This window comes from Otolemur garnettii, unplaced genomic scaffold (assembly GCF_000181295.1).
Source record: "Otolemur garnettii isolate 467f Iridium unplaced genomic scaffold, OtoGar3 scaffold00010, whole genome shotgun sequence".
NCBI classification, from domain to species: domain Eukaryota; kingdom Metazoa; phylum Chordata; class Mammalia; order Primates; family Galagidae; genus Otolemur; species Otolemur garnettii.
The window spans coordinates 36,550,685-36,567,111 of record NW_003852405.1 but is presented as its reverse complement, the minus strand read 5'-3'; the positions used below and the strand labels follow the sequence as shown (position 1 = coordinate 36,567,111).

The window sequence follows — 16,427 nt, the reverse complement described above, 5'->3', positions numbered from 1 at the left end:
CCCGCCACAACACCCGGCTATTTTTTGGTTGCAGCCGTCATTGTTGTTTGGCGGGCCCAGGCTGGGGATTCAAACCCGCCACCTTGGGTATATGTGGCTGGCGCCTTAGCCACTTGAGCCACAGGCGCCAAGCCAATTTTTATAATTTCTTTGTAGAGCTGAGGTCTCACCATGTTCTCCAGGCGGGTCTTGAACAACTGGCCTCAAGTGATCCCCACCTCAGCATCCCAAAGTGCGGAGATTACTAGCACAAGCCACCATGCCCTGCCAAGACTGCTTTTTTAAAGAAATTGGAAAAGGTCCTTAAAGTCAATTGTTAATAATCTATGATACATATATCTACCTGTTAGAAAATAGAGAGGTATCTCTAGAGAAAATTAAATAGAGTGACTTTCAAGAGGAAAAATTGACTTAGAAAGTTCTGCCTGAAAAATTCATTAATACAAGAAATCATGCAGCTGTACGTTTTTGAGTTTCCTGAAGCAGGGACCTAATTTGTTTTGCTCACTTCTCTATCTTTAGTGCTGAGGGCAATAACTGGAAAACACAAGGCTGTTCCTAACAAAATAGACACCCTGCTTCTACGAAAAAACAGGCAAGTTACATTAACAGCATGCCACGGATACATACATCTCAGTGAGAAATAAATCACCCCAAAAAGAAAAGTAGAAGCGGCCAGAGAAAAAGTACCTGTGTTAGACCCTTTTTTGCTTAATGGGATTAAAGTTATACAGTCTAAACCAAATTAATTGCATCTATTCATCTATTTATTTATAGAACACTATACATAAAGCCCTGTGTTATCAGGGATACAATCCTGCTAAGGTTTTAATGTTTGTCCCTCTGAAACTCATGTTAAAACTTAATCCTTAATTAAGGATTAAGAGGTAGAGTCTTTAAAATGTGATTGGGTCATGTGGGCTCTGCCCCCATGAATTGATTAATCCATTCAAAGATTAATGAATTAAAGAGTTAATAAATAAATGGGCTATCACAAAATTAGGCTATCACAAGAGTGGTTCTAAGAGCCACTTTAGCTCTCAGTGCCTCTCCTCACAGTGTGACACCCTGAGCCAGGGTCCCCACAAGTAGTTTAAGACCCTCACCAGATACAGCCCTGTGACTTCTCAGCCCCCAGCACCACAAGATATATCTTTATAAATTACCCGGTCTCAGGTATTCAGTCACAGCAACAGAAAATGGACAAAGACAAAATAAAGAAGAAATAGGCCCTAGGGAGTGTATAATCCAGGAGAAGAGACAGTCAGTTGATTGTACAGGGTTCTAATGCAAGTACCAACTGCCCTTGCCTCCAGACAGGCGCGCATCTAAGATGAAATGACAGTTGTGGTAATGATTACTTAGGCCAGAGGGGCAAACAGAGAAATCACAAAGGTTAGATGAGAAGTCAATTTTAAGCAGTGCAGGGTCTGTGGCCGGGGCACCTGGTGAAGGTGAGCATGGCCCTGGGGCAGAACAGGGAATGTATTCTGAGCAAAGACTGCTGAAAACAACGAAGGTCGGAAAGCACGTGCTACATGCAGGGAATCTTAAGGGATTCAACTAGATGCATGAAGAAAAACAAAGCCAAGCTTTGAAAAAATAAAATAACCAGGCTGTCTTTGGGGTATATTACATAAGCAAGGGAGTACTGTTGACTTCTGAGTAGAAAAGTAAAGTGATCAAAACTGTGCTTCAGGACAATGGAGTGGGGTACAGAACACTCTAGAAGCAAGACCAGCAGTTCAGCTGCTTGGGGCATCATTCAGAAGAGAAGCAGTCAAGGCCTAGTCCGTGCCGGCAAATACAGAAATAAATAACATGTAGCATGCATTAAGCTTGTCCTTTTATGTTCTGTATCTTGAAGCTTTGATATCTAAGTACCTGCTGACCCTGGTTGGGGTGTCAACACCCCCGCCCCAACAACTCCTATATTGTCAATGACTAGCCTAGCCTGCAGGCACAGCTTTCATAAGCAAACTGGGCAATGAGAGACCTTAACTCTGACCACTCCCTTTACCAACCTCTCACTCAACTCCCACAGTTTAGGCCAATACCCACCTGCCTTAATCACCCGAGGGACAGGTACCACACAACTGAAGACAGTCCCTAAGACGCAGAAACTACTCAGACTGTAAACCCGCTTACTGCTTAGTCCATTCCTAACCCCAGAAACCACAAAGGAGGCTCTCATCCAGGCTTTTCCCCTTAAGCCTGCAGCCTCCTGACTGACCCAGGGGGGTTTCTCCCTATAGTCACCTGTGTAGCATAGCAACTTGCCCCCTGTTTCTAGGAATCTAGACATGACTATTTTATATATCAGAAGTTATTATAAGGGTTAAATTAGGAAATGTAAGTGGAAGTACTCTGAAATTTAAATTTTGTGTCAATATTAAAGTTACTAAGTCCCATCAGTTCTGTACCAGCTATGTTTAAGGACACCCAGAATATGTTTTATGACACATTAACTGTGTAGACATTAAACAAAACAAAACAAAAAAACCCTACTTCCAGGCGGTGCTTGTGGCTCAAAGGAGTAGGGCACTGGCCCCATATACCGGAGGTGGTGGGTTCAAACCAGGCCCCGACCAAAAAACACTGCCAAAAAAACCTACTTCCTTCATGACAATCATTTCCATGTCTAAGTGTCTCATCATAAAACATTCTGGTTGGCTCTATTTAAGAAAAAGTCCCCAGGGAAACTAGAAACAAAGAAAAGACAAAAACAAGAACACTGGAGACAACTGGAGTCTTCCACACTCACACCTACAGCAAACAGTAAACACAGCCTAATTCCTAGGTGTGAAACATAGAATCTCACATTAAAGGCCATTTGATCTTGGTTCTTACTACCTGATAGGATATGTTCAGTGTTCAACAAAAAATTACAAAGCATGTCAAAAAGCAAAAAAATAGAGTGTGAAGAGACAACACAAGATCAGAACCACACTCAGACACAACATAGATTTTGGAATTTTCAGATAATGAATTTAAAATAACTATGATGAATATGCCAAGGGCTCTAATGGAAAAGATGAATAACACAGCAAGAACAAGTAACACAAACAGAGATGGAAACTCTAAGAAAGAACCAAAAGGAAATCTGAACAAGCAGGGAATAAGCAAAGGAACTGGACAGAAACATGGGTCCAGAGGGCAGAAGAAGCAGTCAGCAGTTGTCTCTGCCACAATGGGAGATTTGTCCAATATTGTTAAGCCAAAGAGAAAGCTCTAATACAGGACAAACTGGAGTGAGGAAGTGGACAACTGACTAATACTTGCTTCCTGAGATCCTTTCCAAGATCAGGATTAAGTCTTAAAAGGAAGAAGATGAGAAAGAACACGGTAGATCAAACAAATAGGCTGTAAATTTCAGTGCCTGTGAAACTGTGTTTTAATTAGATATCACAGCTCCCTCAGAAAGGGAAGGCCACACCACTTCATGCCACTTGTCCTTTCATTAATAGTTAATCTACCATGAATCTGTCAATATTTAAGAAATTTCCAAAGCAATTTTTCTAAAACTCTCAGCTACTATAAATGTATGATTTGTATTTTTTAATTTTCACAAATTCAATTTAATTTTACATTGAAAGTTCCATACCTGAAGGTAAAAACAAAAACCAGATGAGTAGTAACCAACATTCCTGAAGTACATATCCACTAATTCAGTAAACAAATATCTACTTAGCAACTCCATTCTAGGTAATAAATGATATAGCAATGAATAAAACAAAAATCTCTGCCCTTGAACAGTACCATTCCGTAGGTGAAGATGGATTAACAAACAGGTATAAAATATACTTAGGAATAAATTTTATGGAAAAATTACAGTAATGTTCAGGACTGAAGTGCTAAAAAGGAAGTATTATTATTTTACGTAGGGTGGTAGAAGATTCTTTGAAATGGTGACATCTTAAGAAAACAAGTGAGTCATGAGATCATCTGGGGGACAATATTCCAGTCCCATAACGGGAATGCAGGACAGTGGTGCAACAATATGGAGCATAATTAGCCAAAGGGAAGAGACTGAAGTGAGGGCCTATAGGGCCCTGTAAGGATGCAGCTTTCCTGAGTCGAAGAGGAAAAACTTGAAGAGGCTTTTGTGCAGGAGAGCCACACGATTACTACTGAAAGGTGTTGACAAGGAAACTTTCTATGTGGCTACCCCAAGGTAAGGCATTAACTTACATGGGAGTGGTAGCCTGAACTTACTCTGTAGGTAGAAATGGTAGAATTTGCTTAAGAAGGGGGTAGAAGAAGGGTGTCAAGGGCAACTCTAAAGTATCTTAGCTGAGTAACTCAAAGAATAGAATTTGTTACTTAATAAAATGGGAAGGATCGTAGAGTTAGTTAGAAAAGAGGAAATATATTCGGTTTTGGATATAAATTTTGAGATGTCTATTAACTTTTAAATGCAGTTTTTTTTTTTTTAAGTTTGCTTTCTTGGGAGAGGTCTTGGCTAGAGATAACAATTTGTGAATCATTGATTTTTAAAGGCCTAAGATGCTAGTGAAGAGAACAGGTTTAGGGCCAGCCCCAGCGAAGACTCCAGTATAGTCACGGCTGCATAATGATGTTTTTGTCTATAAGGAGCCACATACTTGATTATGGTCCCCTAAGACTTCAACAGAGCTGAAAATTTCCTATTGCCTAGTGACAGAACATTATCTTTTCTAGGTATAGATACGCAAATACTTATCATTGTGTTACCCCTGCCCACAGTAGTTAGAACAGTAAAATGCTGTACAGATTTGCAGCTCAGGAGCAGTAGGCTATACCACAGAGAAGTGTAGTAGGCCGTACCATTTACCTTTGTGTAAGGGCACTCCATGATGTTTGCACAATAACAAAGTTGCCCCAAAAGGCACTTGTCAGGAGGTATACCTTCAGATGTATCACTGTGGCTACCAGAGAGACCAGACAGTATCAGCAAACCAGAGAAAAAGAGCAGCCATGATACAAAAAGAGGACCAAGGAAGAGTGGTATGCCAGAAACCAAACCAAGTGTTTCAAAAGTCTAGAAGTGATAAACTAGATCAAATCTGCTCACAGGTCAGTTCAGAACCAAACTGTGAAGTGGTCACTGCAACTGGCTGCACAGATATGGCTGACTTTAATAAAAGCTGTTCTGGATTTGTAGAAGGGACAACATCTGAGCACCACAGGCAAGAGAGAATGCAGGGTTCTCGCCCAAGAACTTGCAACAAATTCCGCTTAAGAAAGATCCACTGAGCTGGAGGGAAGCGGAGAGGGGAGGAGAGATTATGGTATGAGATGAACAAAAGTGGTCTCCAAGGGTGGGAAAGCAATGAATTAAGGAATTTTAGTGGAATTTAGCAAAACATAATGGGTAGTACGAAGGAATCATTTAAAGTTGTGAGGCCAGTCCGCAGGGCTGGGCGCGTCCTCCAACCTGTTTGCCAGCCCGCCGCACAGTAGCAGAATGTTGTAAGCCCCAAAGTTTTCAGTGAGGATGAGGAGCTGGCGGGGAAAACTGCTACTGCAGACTAAACCACGGTAACCAAGGGTTGCGCAGACACTCGGGTGTCGGAGAGAGACTGCAAATCGGAAACTACGGGAGTGCTGGCAAAAAGGTGGCTCTAGACAAAGCAGGTCTTTCCAGAGCAGCGACCCGAGCCTACAGCAACGGTGGTCTTCAACGGGCCGGACTAGGCTGCGGACGCGGTGGCGGGAGGAGCCCTTGGGCCCTAGAGTTAGAGTCCAGCCTGGACAACACAGAGACCTCCTGTCTAACAACCCCCTCCAAAAAAACAAACAGCCAGGAACCAGGCTGTATTAGGCCGAAGGAGGAGCCGCTGCTGCCTGGGGGCTTCGCGGGCTGCAGACCGACCCGGATACGGGAACCGGAGGGTGAGCTGCGAAGGACTCGGCGCTGGGACTTACAACCCGTAGCTCTGCGGCTTGCGAGTGTGCGCTGGGGACACCGGCATGGCGGCGACGGGCCCGCCCGCCCTCTCCCGGCTACCTCCCGGCGCTGGAGGCTCCGGCCGAGGCCCGGGGGCGTTTGCCGGGCGTCATGGAGACGGCGGCACCCGGCCCAACAAGCGGCCGCGCGGTTGGCTGGCGGCGCGCGGCCGGGGAGGAGGGAGGAGGCGGAGGGGAGGGCAGAGGGTTGGCGGAGCTGGAGGAAGCGCCGGACGACGACCAGCCGCAGGAGGCGGGCGGCCCGGGCCCAGGCCCCGCCCAGGCTCTGAAGCTCCGGGCTGCGGGCGGATGGATGGGGTGTCTTCAGGCGGCGGTGGCAGCGGGGAAGGCGGCGGCGGCGGCGGCGGCTGTAAGTGCAGCCTCCACAAACTCCTCCTCCCCTGCTAGCCTTGTTCGGGGTGAGGGACGCCGGAGGTGTCCTCGATCCCCTTTCTCTCCCTCCCCTCCCCCACCGCCCTGTCCCGCCCGGAAGACCCTTGACTTCCGGGGAGGGGCTGCGGGAGAGAGCGCGCCCGGCCCCTCCCGGCGCCACCGCCGAAGGCGCATGCGCACCTCTCCGCCGCCGCCCGCCCCCTGCCGGCTCTGTCTTTCCGCCTCGGCTGCGGCGGCGCGCTGGGAACCCGCTGCGGAGTGAGTTCGCTCGCCCCGGCCGCTTCCGCCCTTCTCTCCGGTCTGTCCCTGGGCCCGGTCGGGGTGGGGCTAAGATGACCACCGCCCCGTGGCCCCGCCTCTTTTCTCCTATATTTTTCTCAGTTGTGCCCCAGTCCCAGGGATGCTCCTGCGTGCCCTGTAGCCCCGGTGGTGAGCGGGGTCCTGGGTCCGCCTGCCCTTTTCGGAGGGAGTGAGGGCGGGGGGAAAGAGAGGCTCAAAAAGGCATTTCTGTGAGGGCATGAGGTCCTCCCACGCCCTGGGACAGATGCTGGCCCTTCTTTGAGTGGCCTTGTTCTTTCAGCTTGTAGTGGATAGGTCCCTGGCCTGGAGCCCGTCTCTGCTCCTCGCATGCTGTGTGACCTTGAGCGAGTCACTAGCCCTCTCTGGGCTTCAGCCTTCCGTATGTAAAGCTTTCTACAACGCTAAAATTAGTTCTGCACAAAAACGTATGCAATTATAAGGTCGGCCTGGCTACTGAGGCTGCTTAGCCGAGAAGACCTGCAGTTGATTGAGTCTTCTTCACTCCTGGGTGGGATGAGGCGACCTTTTTATTGGGTCGCTTTTATTTCTTTACCAGTGGTTCCAAATTGCATGACCCAAGGCTCATTAATGTTTTAAATTGTCACGGGACACTTGTCCTAATTCCTGGGCATCTTTTTAAAGATGTGAAACTGCGTAGATGGTGAGCTTTGTGGTATCATGGTTTTCTCCTTGCTACTGAGGCTCTCTTTCCTTTGATCCAGATGGTGTGGTGGCTCGATTCTCCCAGTGCCTGGCTGAGTTTCGGACGTGGTTAAGAACCAACTGGTTGAGGTTCAATGCAGACAAGACGGATGTGATGCTGGTAGGCAGGGGCACGCGTGGAGATTAAGGGAGGGAAAATCCAAACTCCCTCAAGTAATAGAAATATTATTGTATTACTTTTCCAGTTATGTTCCAGTGTTTGAGAACTGTTGATGAGTCAGAATTTGGGTGAGATAAAAATAACGTGTTGATGTAAGAACCATAAACACATCAGTTTATAATTTGATAAAATGGCAGGGCCACTGGATAAAAGTATTATGTAAAAACTATGAAAAGAAAAACTAAAATCATTCTTCGAAGAGCCAAAAGGCTATATAAACGTTTTAAGGTGGCGTTTTATTATTGCTATTTTATTAATAATAAAAATCAAGCTAACAAAACGATGATGCTGATTGTGGTATAGATGTGGGGCTTCCAAATGTAATGCATTACTGCTTTCCAACCTGCATTCTGCGTACTGACTGACATAAAGGTAAACTCTATTTAAAATGTCATATTAAAAAAACTAAGTTTTTTTAATAGTTATTTTCAACCAAGTTAGTAATTCATATATTTTTACCTCCACATCGTGAAGTGTTGGTAGTCACTTTTAAATAAAAAGTTTACAAAACATTTTACAAATGAATCTCAAAAAAGGGATCCCTGAACCCTGAAAATTGTTAGATACAGAATTTGTTGTTACAGTTTTGGATGTGTTGCATTAATCTATTTCAGTCAACCAGCTCGGAGTCTAAATTGTTACAAGTACAATATTTTCTTGGTGCATTTTGGGTGGTACATTTTTTGAGTTGCATAACAGATGAGTTTAGATAGTGTAGACACATGTGTTTTAAGTAGGTGTTGGTACTGAATAAAAAGTTATATTTCTTAGGTACATGCATATTGCCAAAGCAGCTTATTTATTGGTTAGTTTAAAGCCCTGGTTGAAGTAAAATTGTGATCTTAAATGCTTTTGTTAAGTAACAGTAGAATAATCCTGAGGAGGGGTGTGTGTGTGTGTGTGTGTGTGTAACTGCCTTATAGCCTCTATAGAATTGTATAACAACTTTTGAATGGAGGATTCAGTAAATTATTTAAAAATAATTTCTCAATGTAACAGCAGTTTTGAGTATGTTATTGTGGTAAACATTAATGTTGGTTTGCCAATAAGGGGGCCTTTAGGTGGGAATGGAGCTGAAGAGGTGTTTATGCAGGCTTTGTATAGTGATTTTTTGTGTTTGTTTTGGGATATTAAGCATAAACTTCATAAAATTGGTGTTAATCACACTTTTCAGTTTAACTTTAAACATTTTATTACACAATTCTGATAGAACTACTGTTTTGGATATCACATTAATAAGTAACAAAGCATAATCATTTTAAGTGAGTTGTATGTAGTAAATGATGAATTTTCTCTTGCCCTGAGCTCTGTCATGTCCTGTTTCCAGGTCTTCTAGTATCAGTAGATTTTAAAGATAATATTTTTTGTTAATCCAAGTATACATATTGACTATTTGCATTTGGATACAAAGACGATACCTGTTGAATTAATCCAAAGGGCTGAAGAAGTAAGGGTAATGGATGGAAGGAACAAGGAGGTTGACACTGGCTTCATGGGGAGATGTTCCTAGTATTTGAGCACGTTTTTTTTTTTAAAGGAGCAGCCTCTTTATGAGATGTAGTGAGTCACTGTAGATGTTTACACATAAGTAGGAAAGTCTGGTGGTAGAAGCATGATGGAGGCATAATTCTCATCCTGACAGAGCAGAGAACTGACTAAAGAACTCTAAGGCCCCATCGGACACTCTTACTCTAAAACTAAGCAATAGTTAATTTTTCCATAGTTGATACTGAATGACGGTAAACGAGCGTTTTGAAAAAGACTACATTCCTTAAGATGACTCCTGAAAATTTTAAAGATAAGTATATACCACTAGAATAAAAAGAGACTAAAAGTATACTAAATTCAGTAGTAATGTGTTACTTATAAATTATAGTATTAGAGCTGCTTCTCTTTATCTTCAGAATAGCTGCACCTAAAAACCCAACTGAACTCACAATTATTAAAAAAAAGGGGAGAAGAAAAATGTAGAGGGAATTTGTTTTCCTTCAAAGAAAATGCCATTTAAAACTAGTAATATTGATAGACAATATTAACAAACTTAAAAAGTCATTTAATAGTAAGGTGGACACCCATTTAAAAATGTTTCACACCTCAGTTTTCCTGACAGTTTCAGAAATCATTCAGTAGCTTAAAGGACCATGATCTCTTGCCCATTATTACAATTCGGGTTTCTGTTGGTGAGTTTAACTGAATAATCAAAGATTCAGATCATTTAAACTAAACTTACATAATAATACTTTAATTTTCCTTTTGGTAGCCAGCTAAATTTCATAAATTAGCTTTCCTATTTTAATGGAAAATCCTCCTTCATCTCCATGGTATAAAGTCTGAGTTTCTACCTCTAGACCCCTTAACTGTTTTTATCTGTACCCACCTCCAGTCCATGCACATCCATCCTTCTTTACTTTCAGCTCTTTTCATCAAGTGTATCAAGTGAAAACAATTTGGGTATGAACTGACATTTATAGAAAGTCATTATTTCAAGTCAAAAAGGTTAACATAATTCACTGGGGTTACTTTTAGAAACTATATACCTATGTTAAGTAATTATTCCCCCAAGGAATCTTGAAAAACACTTTTATATAAGTTTTCTAAAAAAAAAATGAAAATACTATACGGTACAGTTAATGGTAAAAATTGTTTGTAGACTTGGGAACCTTAAAGTTTTCCTTTCTCTTCTTTCCCTTGCTTTTCTTTCAGTAGAAAATGTGCATCAGATGTTTATGTTTAATTGGTTTACAGACTGTCTGTGGACTCTTTTCCTGTCAAATTACCAGGTAATGTCCTTTCACTTAGCAGCTACTTCATATACTCATAAATGTAGTTTATTCATGCACAAGTTATTACTAGACACAGCAGTTTCAAGTTAATGTTGACTCTTTGGAAGTAGGAAAATGCGTGATAGAGTCTAGAATTTTAAGGGAATACAAATAATTTAAGTAAACAGCTTCCCCTATGTAGCATTATAATTGTGAATTTTAAGAAAAGTTGTATATGTACACATTTACGTAATATATTGTAGCAATGGCTCACATTATTGGAAAGGAATGAATAATTTTTATATTTAACTGGTTAATTTCAGTAGTCACTTTTGAAACCACTATGAGGAAACTTGAAGATTTATAACATTTTAGTTCCAGATTTCTTAAATGTGTTAGTTCACGGTTTAATTTCACCTTTATAGTATCTAGTGTCCGCCTTAGTGATGGAAGTGATACATGTTACTTTGAAATGATTGGCTCTGGCAATCATCAGAATTGGCATCAGGGCCAATTGGCAGCTCTCGGCCAAGACATTAAAACTTTCAAATTACAGGCGTTTCAGGCATTGCAGATAACTGGGTTCTCCCACCGTGCAGTCAAGTAGGAGATTATATATATCCACTAAAGAGCATGTTCTCAGTATTTTACATTTCTAAGTTTTGGCTAATTGTGCAAAATCTAACCTTTGCACAACTTCGTTGTTAATGGCATCACCGAAAGTGTGAGGAAAAGCCAATGACATAGGTGGATGGCAGAGTGACTATTATAATCCCTTTTCTTCATCTTTGCTCTGCCCTCTCTAACGATTTGGGGATGCAGGATTTTACTTTCCCGTCGGGAATTAACCCGGAGAGAAATCTTTCTCAAGGGACTGCCGCTTTCAAAGCGCAGTTCTTGCCGCTGTTGCATCAGAGCAACATCCGTTTTCCAGCAAACGCACTTGAGAAACCGACCGCCGTGTAAATGTTACGTGTTTTCCCCGCTATGTAAGTGCTGGACCTAGCGCCTTACACCGTCCTTTGACTTCTCTGCTCCCTAGACGCCCTCCCGGGCTGGAGCCGCGGGTTGAGGGGTACGGGGCGTCCCCAGCGGAGGGGCCCACCTCCCCCCACACCCACCTTGACTCCGCCCCCTTCCGCGCTCGCCGGGGAGGGCCGGCTGTGGAGCCGCGTGCGCGCGCCCGTGCGCGCGCCCCTGGGTCCCGCGCGCGCGCGCCGGCCTTCTCCCTCCAGCCGGGCCCAGCCAGGGCGCCGCGAGGGGGCGGAGTGGGGTGTGGTGGGCGCGCTCGGGCGGCTCCTGCGCGTTCCCGCCCAGGCAGCGGCGGCGGGAGCGGCGGAGACGGCGGCGGCTGGAGTCCCGTTGCCGAGTCTCACATCCGGGTTCTGGCCGTGACCCAGCCGCGGCCGCCGCGGAGATGTGACCCGGCAGTACGGCAAACATGGCGGAGGTAAGGGAGCGTGCTCCCCTCCCCGTCCCGGGCCGGCGCCCCGGGCCCTGGCCCGGAGGAGTGGGGTGGGCCTGGCCGGGAGAGGCCCGGCCCTGCCGGCGCCACTGCCCACCTGTTGTCCGGAACGGGCCGTGCTCCGGCGGGAGCTTCGCCTGGAACTTAGTTGCGATGGGTCCGGGGGAGGAGGAGGCGGCGGCGCAGTGGGACTTGGGGGCAGTTTGAAGGGCGGCGCGGCGCGGTGGGGCCGGGGCCGGGGGCTCTGCTGGGGAGGGGTTCCCGTGGCGCAACTCCGGGGCCGGCCCGGGCCGGGGAGCTGCTGCTTCCTCTTCTTGTGAAGTTTGCCTCCCTCGGCGGGATGCTGCTGCGCCCTTCCGCGTCACCCCGGCCGCCTGCTGCTGACCTCCAGCCTCCGGAGGGGGACGCGGGGTCCGCGGCCTTCGATGAAGTCCGAGCCGCAGTCGGACCCCCCGGCCGAGGGGGTCTCCACGGCTCCGTCCTGCCCCGGGGGAACCTTTGAGTGACCCCGCGCCCTCGTTCACTCTCCACGCACCCCGCTCCCCCCAAGTCAAGACTACCTATCCTTGTCTTTCTCTTTTAATTTTTCTTGCCTTGGAGATTTGTCTTGTTTCTTTTTCCTCGTTTTCTAGTAAACAAGTTCATTTCGGGGCCCCAAATCCGTGGACAACCAGTGTGGTTCTGTCATTAATTGGAACTTACTATATATATGCTACTGGAAATTTAAATTTTTGCCTCCAGTTTAAACTTGTAAGCATCAAAAGTTTTGTGGACCTTTCTGTTTTGTTTTGCTTACTTTTTTCCTTATGGGTGGAAGAATTTAAGTGTTTTTTATCCTCTACCTAGAGTTCGAGATAGTTTACTTGGCCTTTTTAAGTCTCTTCTAAGATGAGCCATTCTAAATTTTGACTAGATAAGACATTTTTCTTACATGAATTGCCGTTTTCATGGTTTTGGAGGTCCCCAGAACCTTTCAGGAAGGAAGGAGAGATTTTACTCTAGCAAGATTGCTTGCAGTCATTATTCATTTTTAAAAACATTGACTATTTCTGATTTACATCTACATTTAGATCTTGTGTTCGTTTTCATTTCTTTTGCTTGCTGTGGTTAAAGAATTGTATTTCAAGGTACATGAATTGGAGAACATAGTACTTCCTCTTCGACATAAATGTGACTGGGTGTGTTCCAGTAGACGTATATAGTACCTGGATTTTAGTCCTGGTGAGATTAAGTGTTTCTGTCCTTCATATTTAAGGAGGAGAAGGAAGTGTATGCATGTTGGTTTACATACATTTTATCAGTCAGTCTTCGCTGGACCGTTTCTCAGGGAATGGCCCTTAGATAAGCAGTAATACGCGGTGTAGGTCTGTAATTTTCTCCCCTTGTGATGGCTGCTCAAGTGGTTTGAGGTTTAAGTTGAGGATAAGTTGCCATATTCTAAGGCAAGGTAGGACCTAAGGAAAATAGCTTAGTGTATTGTAGGTTTTAAAAAAAACAGTATTACTTAGTATGTAAATGAAGCTTTTACCATTTCTTTTTGTTTTATAAATTAAAGGTAGTGTAAGATAAAGGAAAAGCTATTTTGCGTCACTAGTCATTTCCTAATATTTTCTAGTTTATGCTTTAGTTTTCTTAAATAGTTCGCCACTTGGAGAATGCAGTGCTTGTGCTTTATAGGAACCTGTGGATGGTTCAATTTAAGAAGGAAAAACCTTCTGTTTTCAGTGCATTTATTTAATGACCTCTTTAAATTCTTTTTGATATTCTTCAGTTGCTTGTAGATGGTTTTATTTATAAGGAATTTGGGCAAGCGTAGAGGAACCTTCTTGTTTTGTGTCCTACAGAAAAATATAAAACGATTGAAGAGGTGAAAAAGTAACTTCTAATTTTCCTAGTCTCAATATGTTAGTAATTGGGATGATTTTTGAGACTAGTCGTTTAAAAACATCAGGTGCAGGAGCTGTGCTGGGCGCACAGAGGCGTTTCTGGGCCTTTGCGTGAGCTCTCAGTGGATGCATCCTTCATGATGCCAGTGTAAGGCATGCAATAGGATCATGCAGATGCTCGGCTATTGTACTTTTGGTCAAATAAACCTGAGGATTGAAGGGTATCTTGTGAAGTGGCAGTAAGCAACAGTATATACTTATGTATGTGGTTAAGTCTGAGGGGAAAAGCAGGCTGTTGAGGAGGTGCAACTCCAGAGAAAAATGTACGTTATTATCCTTGTGGGGTTTTTTGTTGTTGCTTCCTACTTAAGAGCATGGTCCTGACCTTGTTTTCCAAAAACAGTTTAATTCTTGAGTACAGATTGCTTTAGATGTGAATGGACTATACTGATTTTTCATACTTGATCTGATTATCTTAATCCATAATATAATAGGATGTATATATTTAATGGTTGTTCAGTTGTGGTAACATTAAAAACATATTTAATATGCTTAGAAGAAATGACATATGTTCCTTTCTTAATACTTTTTGGCAGTATTTCTCATACCTTATTATCACTTAAAATTATTTACTGACCTTCTATAGTAAAAGGAGGCTCTGCTAGTCACTTAAGGGAATTGCAGGGTAGGTAGTTGCAAGTTTTATGAAGGCAGTGAGAAAGAAAAAATAAGAGGAAGAAATAGTTGATCCTTTGAGTTTAATAAGGAATGTGGTGCAGGGACCTTTGGGAACTAACAATTTGTCTTCTTTCAGACTTTGTAAACATAAGGGACTTTCTACTCCAGGAAAAGAGAAGCCTTGTCACAGGGTAGGGTTTGTCTCTTTACCTGGGCCACACTTCTGTGATGTAAAGAGAAAAAATTAAGGAATTTGCTTTTTGTATTGGTTTTAAGTATTTTAATACTTCTAAAAATATGTATCTTTTAATTCCCTATCAGACTTATACATTTATTTCTCTTGAAAACAGATTCCGTGGTTAGCATTTTCTGAGTATATTTGGATTTTGTTTGTTTAAGAAGTAGGATTGTGTTGAGGGTTATTCTGCAAAACGTTGATTTTACGCTAAACAAAATTTGTTTCACGGCAGTGAATGTAAACTTTAAATAATTGTCTACATTGATACTGAATTTTCTTTCTTTCTTTTTTTTTTTTAAGAATTTTTGCTTGAGAGCTTTGAGTTTGTCCAAAGTAGTCAAGAACACCAGTGCGGAGAGGGCACTGACTCTCAGTGCAGGGGCAATGGGAGAAATAAAGAAGTGAATTACTTTAAGATAATTTTGTTAAGTAAAACAAATTGGTTTTCCACATAATTCAGAAATGAAACAGTACGTTTGAAGCTTAAGCATGTCTTTATGAAAGGTGATCAGCTATATAGAAAATTTTTAGTTGGTGTTCAGAAGGAGTGTTTATATATTTCAGAAGATTTGCTAATAGTTTCAAAATTTATGGAATGATTAAACTGTTCAAGTATCATTCGTTGCTTGGGGCCCATTTTTTATAGTTATTCTATGACTTAAAAGAATGACTGTTATAAATATGTAGACATGAGATTAATAAAGTAGCACTCCAAAAAAGGTTTTTTCAAATTGTGATTTTTTTCCTTACATCCTAGGTCTAAAAAAAAAAAATAAATTTTGATGGGCACCTATGGTTCAAGGAGTAGGGCACCAGCCCCATATACCAGGGGTGGCAGGTTCAAGCCCAGCCCCAGCCAAAAACTCCAAAAAACAAACATAAATAAATTTGGAGGAGACAATTAAAACATTTGTAAGCTAAGTACTTTTTAGTACTATGTTTTTTTGAACAATTCATAGTAAAAGTTAGATCTTAAAGGAAATTCAATTAAACTTGAAGAAATCTAAATCTTTTCATAAAGAAAATGAAACTGAGCAGGGAGTTTATACGTTGGTCTTGGGTCAAGGCACAGACTCCTGAATCCCTCGTGGGTATTTTCTGTAAGACCATTGTCCTATGAATTATTACTCCTGTGGTAATTAGGATTAAAATTAGGTGACTTGCTTTTGTATGGGAGGAGAGGGATGGCTAGCCTTAGCACAGCACCCCTCTGCCTTCCACCCTGAAGTAGGGTCCCTGACTCCTTGGCTTCTGTTCCTGACTCATCTCCACTGCTGCAAAAGTCTGGAGTAGAGTCTACATAACTAAGTGATGGTAACACTTTAAAAAAGATAGTGGAATTGGTTTCAGGGGGAAAATTCCTTCAGACTCATTGAAAATAAGGTTTTGATTTCTTGGAAGGAAAAGGTCTAATGATTACTTTTGTGTTTTTTGTAAAAATAATGGTAATATTATAGTTAATTAATTTTTTACTCTTTTTCAAATTATAATATTCTGTTGTATGGAACATTTACCATCATGTTCTAATAAAAGAGAAATATTCAGCAAATCTGAGGCGCTGAATGTTTGCTACAACTGTTAACCGTTTATCATCTGAATCATACAAATTATATGGGTGAAGGTGGCTTGCCATAAAAGTGACTAGTTTGTTTTTTTATTTGATTTTGCTCATTCATATGCTGTCTTTCTGTCTGTCTGGTGTTGTTTTCCATGTCAGATAAAATATGTATCAAAAAAACCCCTAATTTTTCAAAATTACAGATTTTAGACAGATAGTAAGAATTACTAGGTTTTCTTAAAAATCAAAAAGTAGAGGAAGAAAATGGAAATGGCTTGTAATTCTCAGTGACTTTGTTTTTAAAAAAGAATGAAGAGAGTATGAAAACGATTAGAA

The 16,427-nt window shown here is 42.5% G+C and overlaps 2 protein-coding genes across 4 annotated transcripts in view; one reads left to right on the top strand and one right to left on the bottom strand.

Moving 5' to 3' along the window:
- WDR78 (WD repeat domain 78) overlaps positions 1-5,974 on the bottom strand; it is a 58,523-nt gene extending 52,549 nt beyond the window's left edge. The window contains exon 1 of the mRNA XM_012801639.2: positions 5,908-5,974. Within this exon, the coding sequence (XP_012657093.1) occupies positions 5,908-5,954 (47 nt within the window). The 5' untranslated portion in view covers positions 5,955-5,974. The remainder of the gene's footprint in view (positions 1-5,907) is intronic.
- A 586-nt stretch (positions 5,975-6,560) lies between these two features.
- MIER1 (MIER1 transcriptional regulator) overlaps positions 6,561-16,427 on the top strand; it is a 66,994-nt gene continuing 57,127 nt past the window's right edge. Inside the window, exons 1-2 of one of the 3 annotated variants that reach the window (XM_023509825.1) lie at positions 6,561-6,579; positions 7,344-7,444. In XM_023509825.1, coding sequence (XP_023365593.1) covers positions 7,439-7,444 — 6 coding nt within the window. In that variant the 5' untranslated portion in view covers positions 6,561-6,579; positions 7,344-7,438. Of the gene's footprint in view, positions 6,580-7,343; positions 7,445-10,170; positions 10,285-11,569; positions 11,717-16,427 lie in introns of those variants that run through there. The other 2 variants (XM_003784239.3, XM_012801771.2) reach the window with 2 other exon arrangements.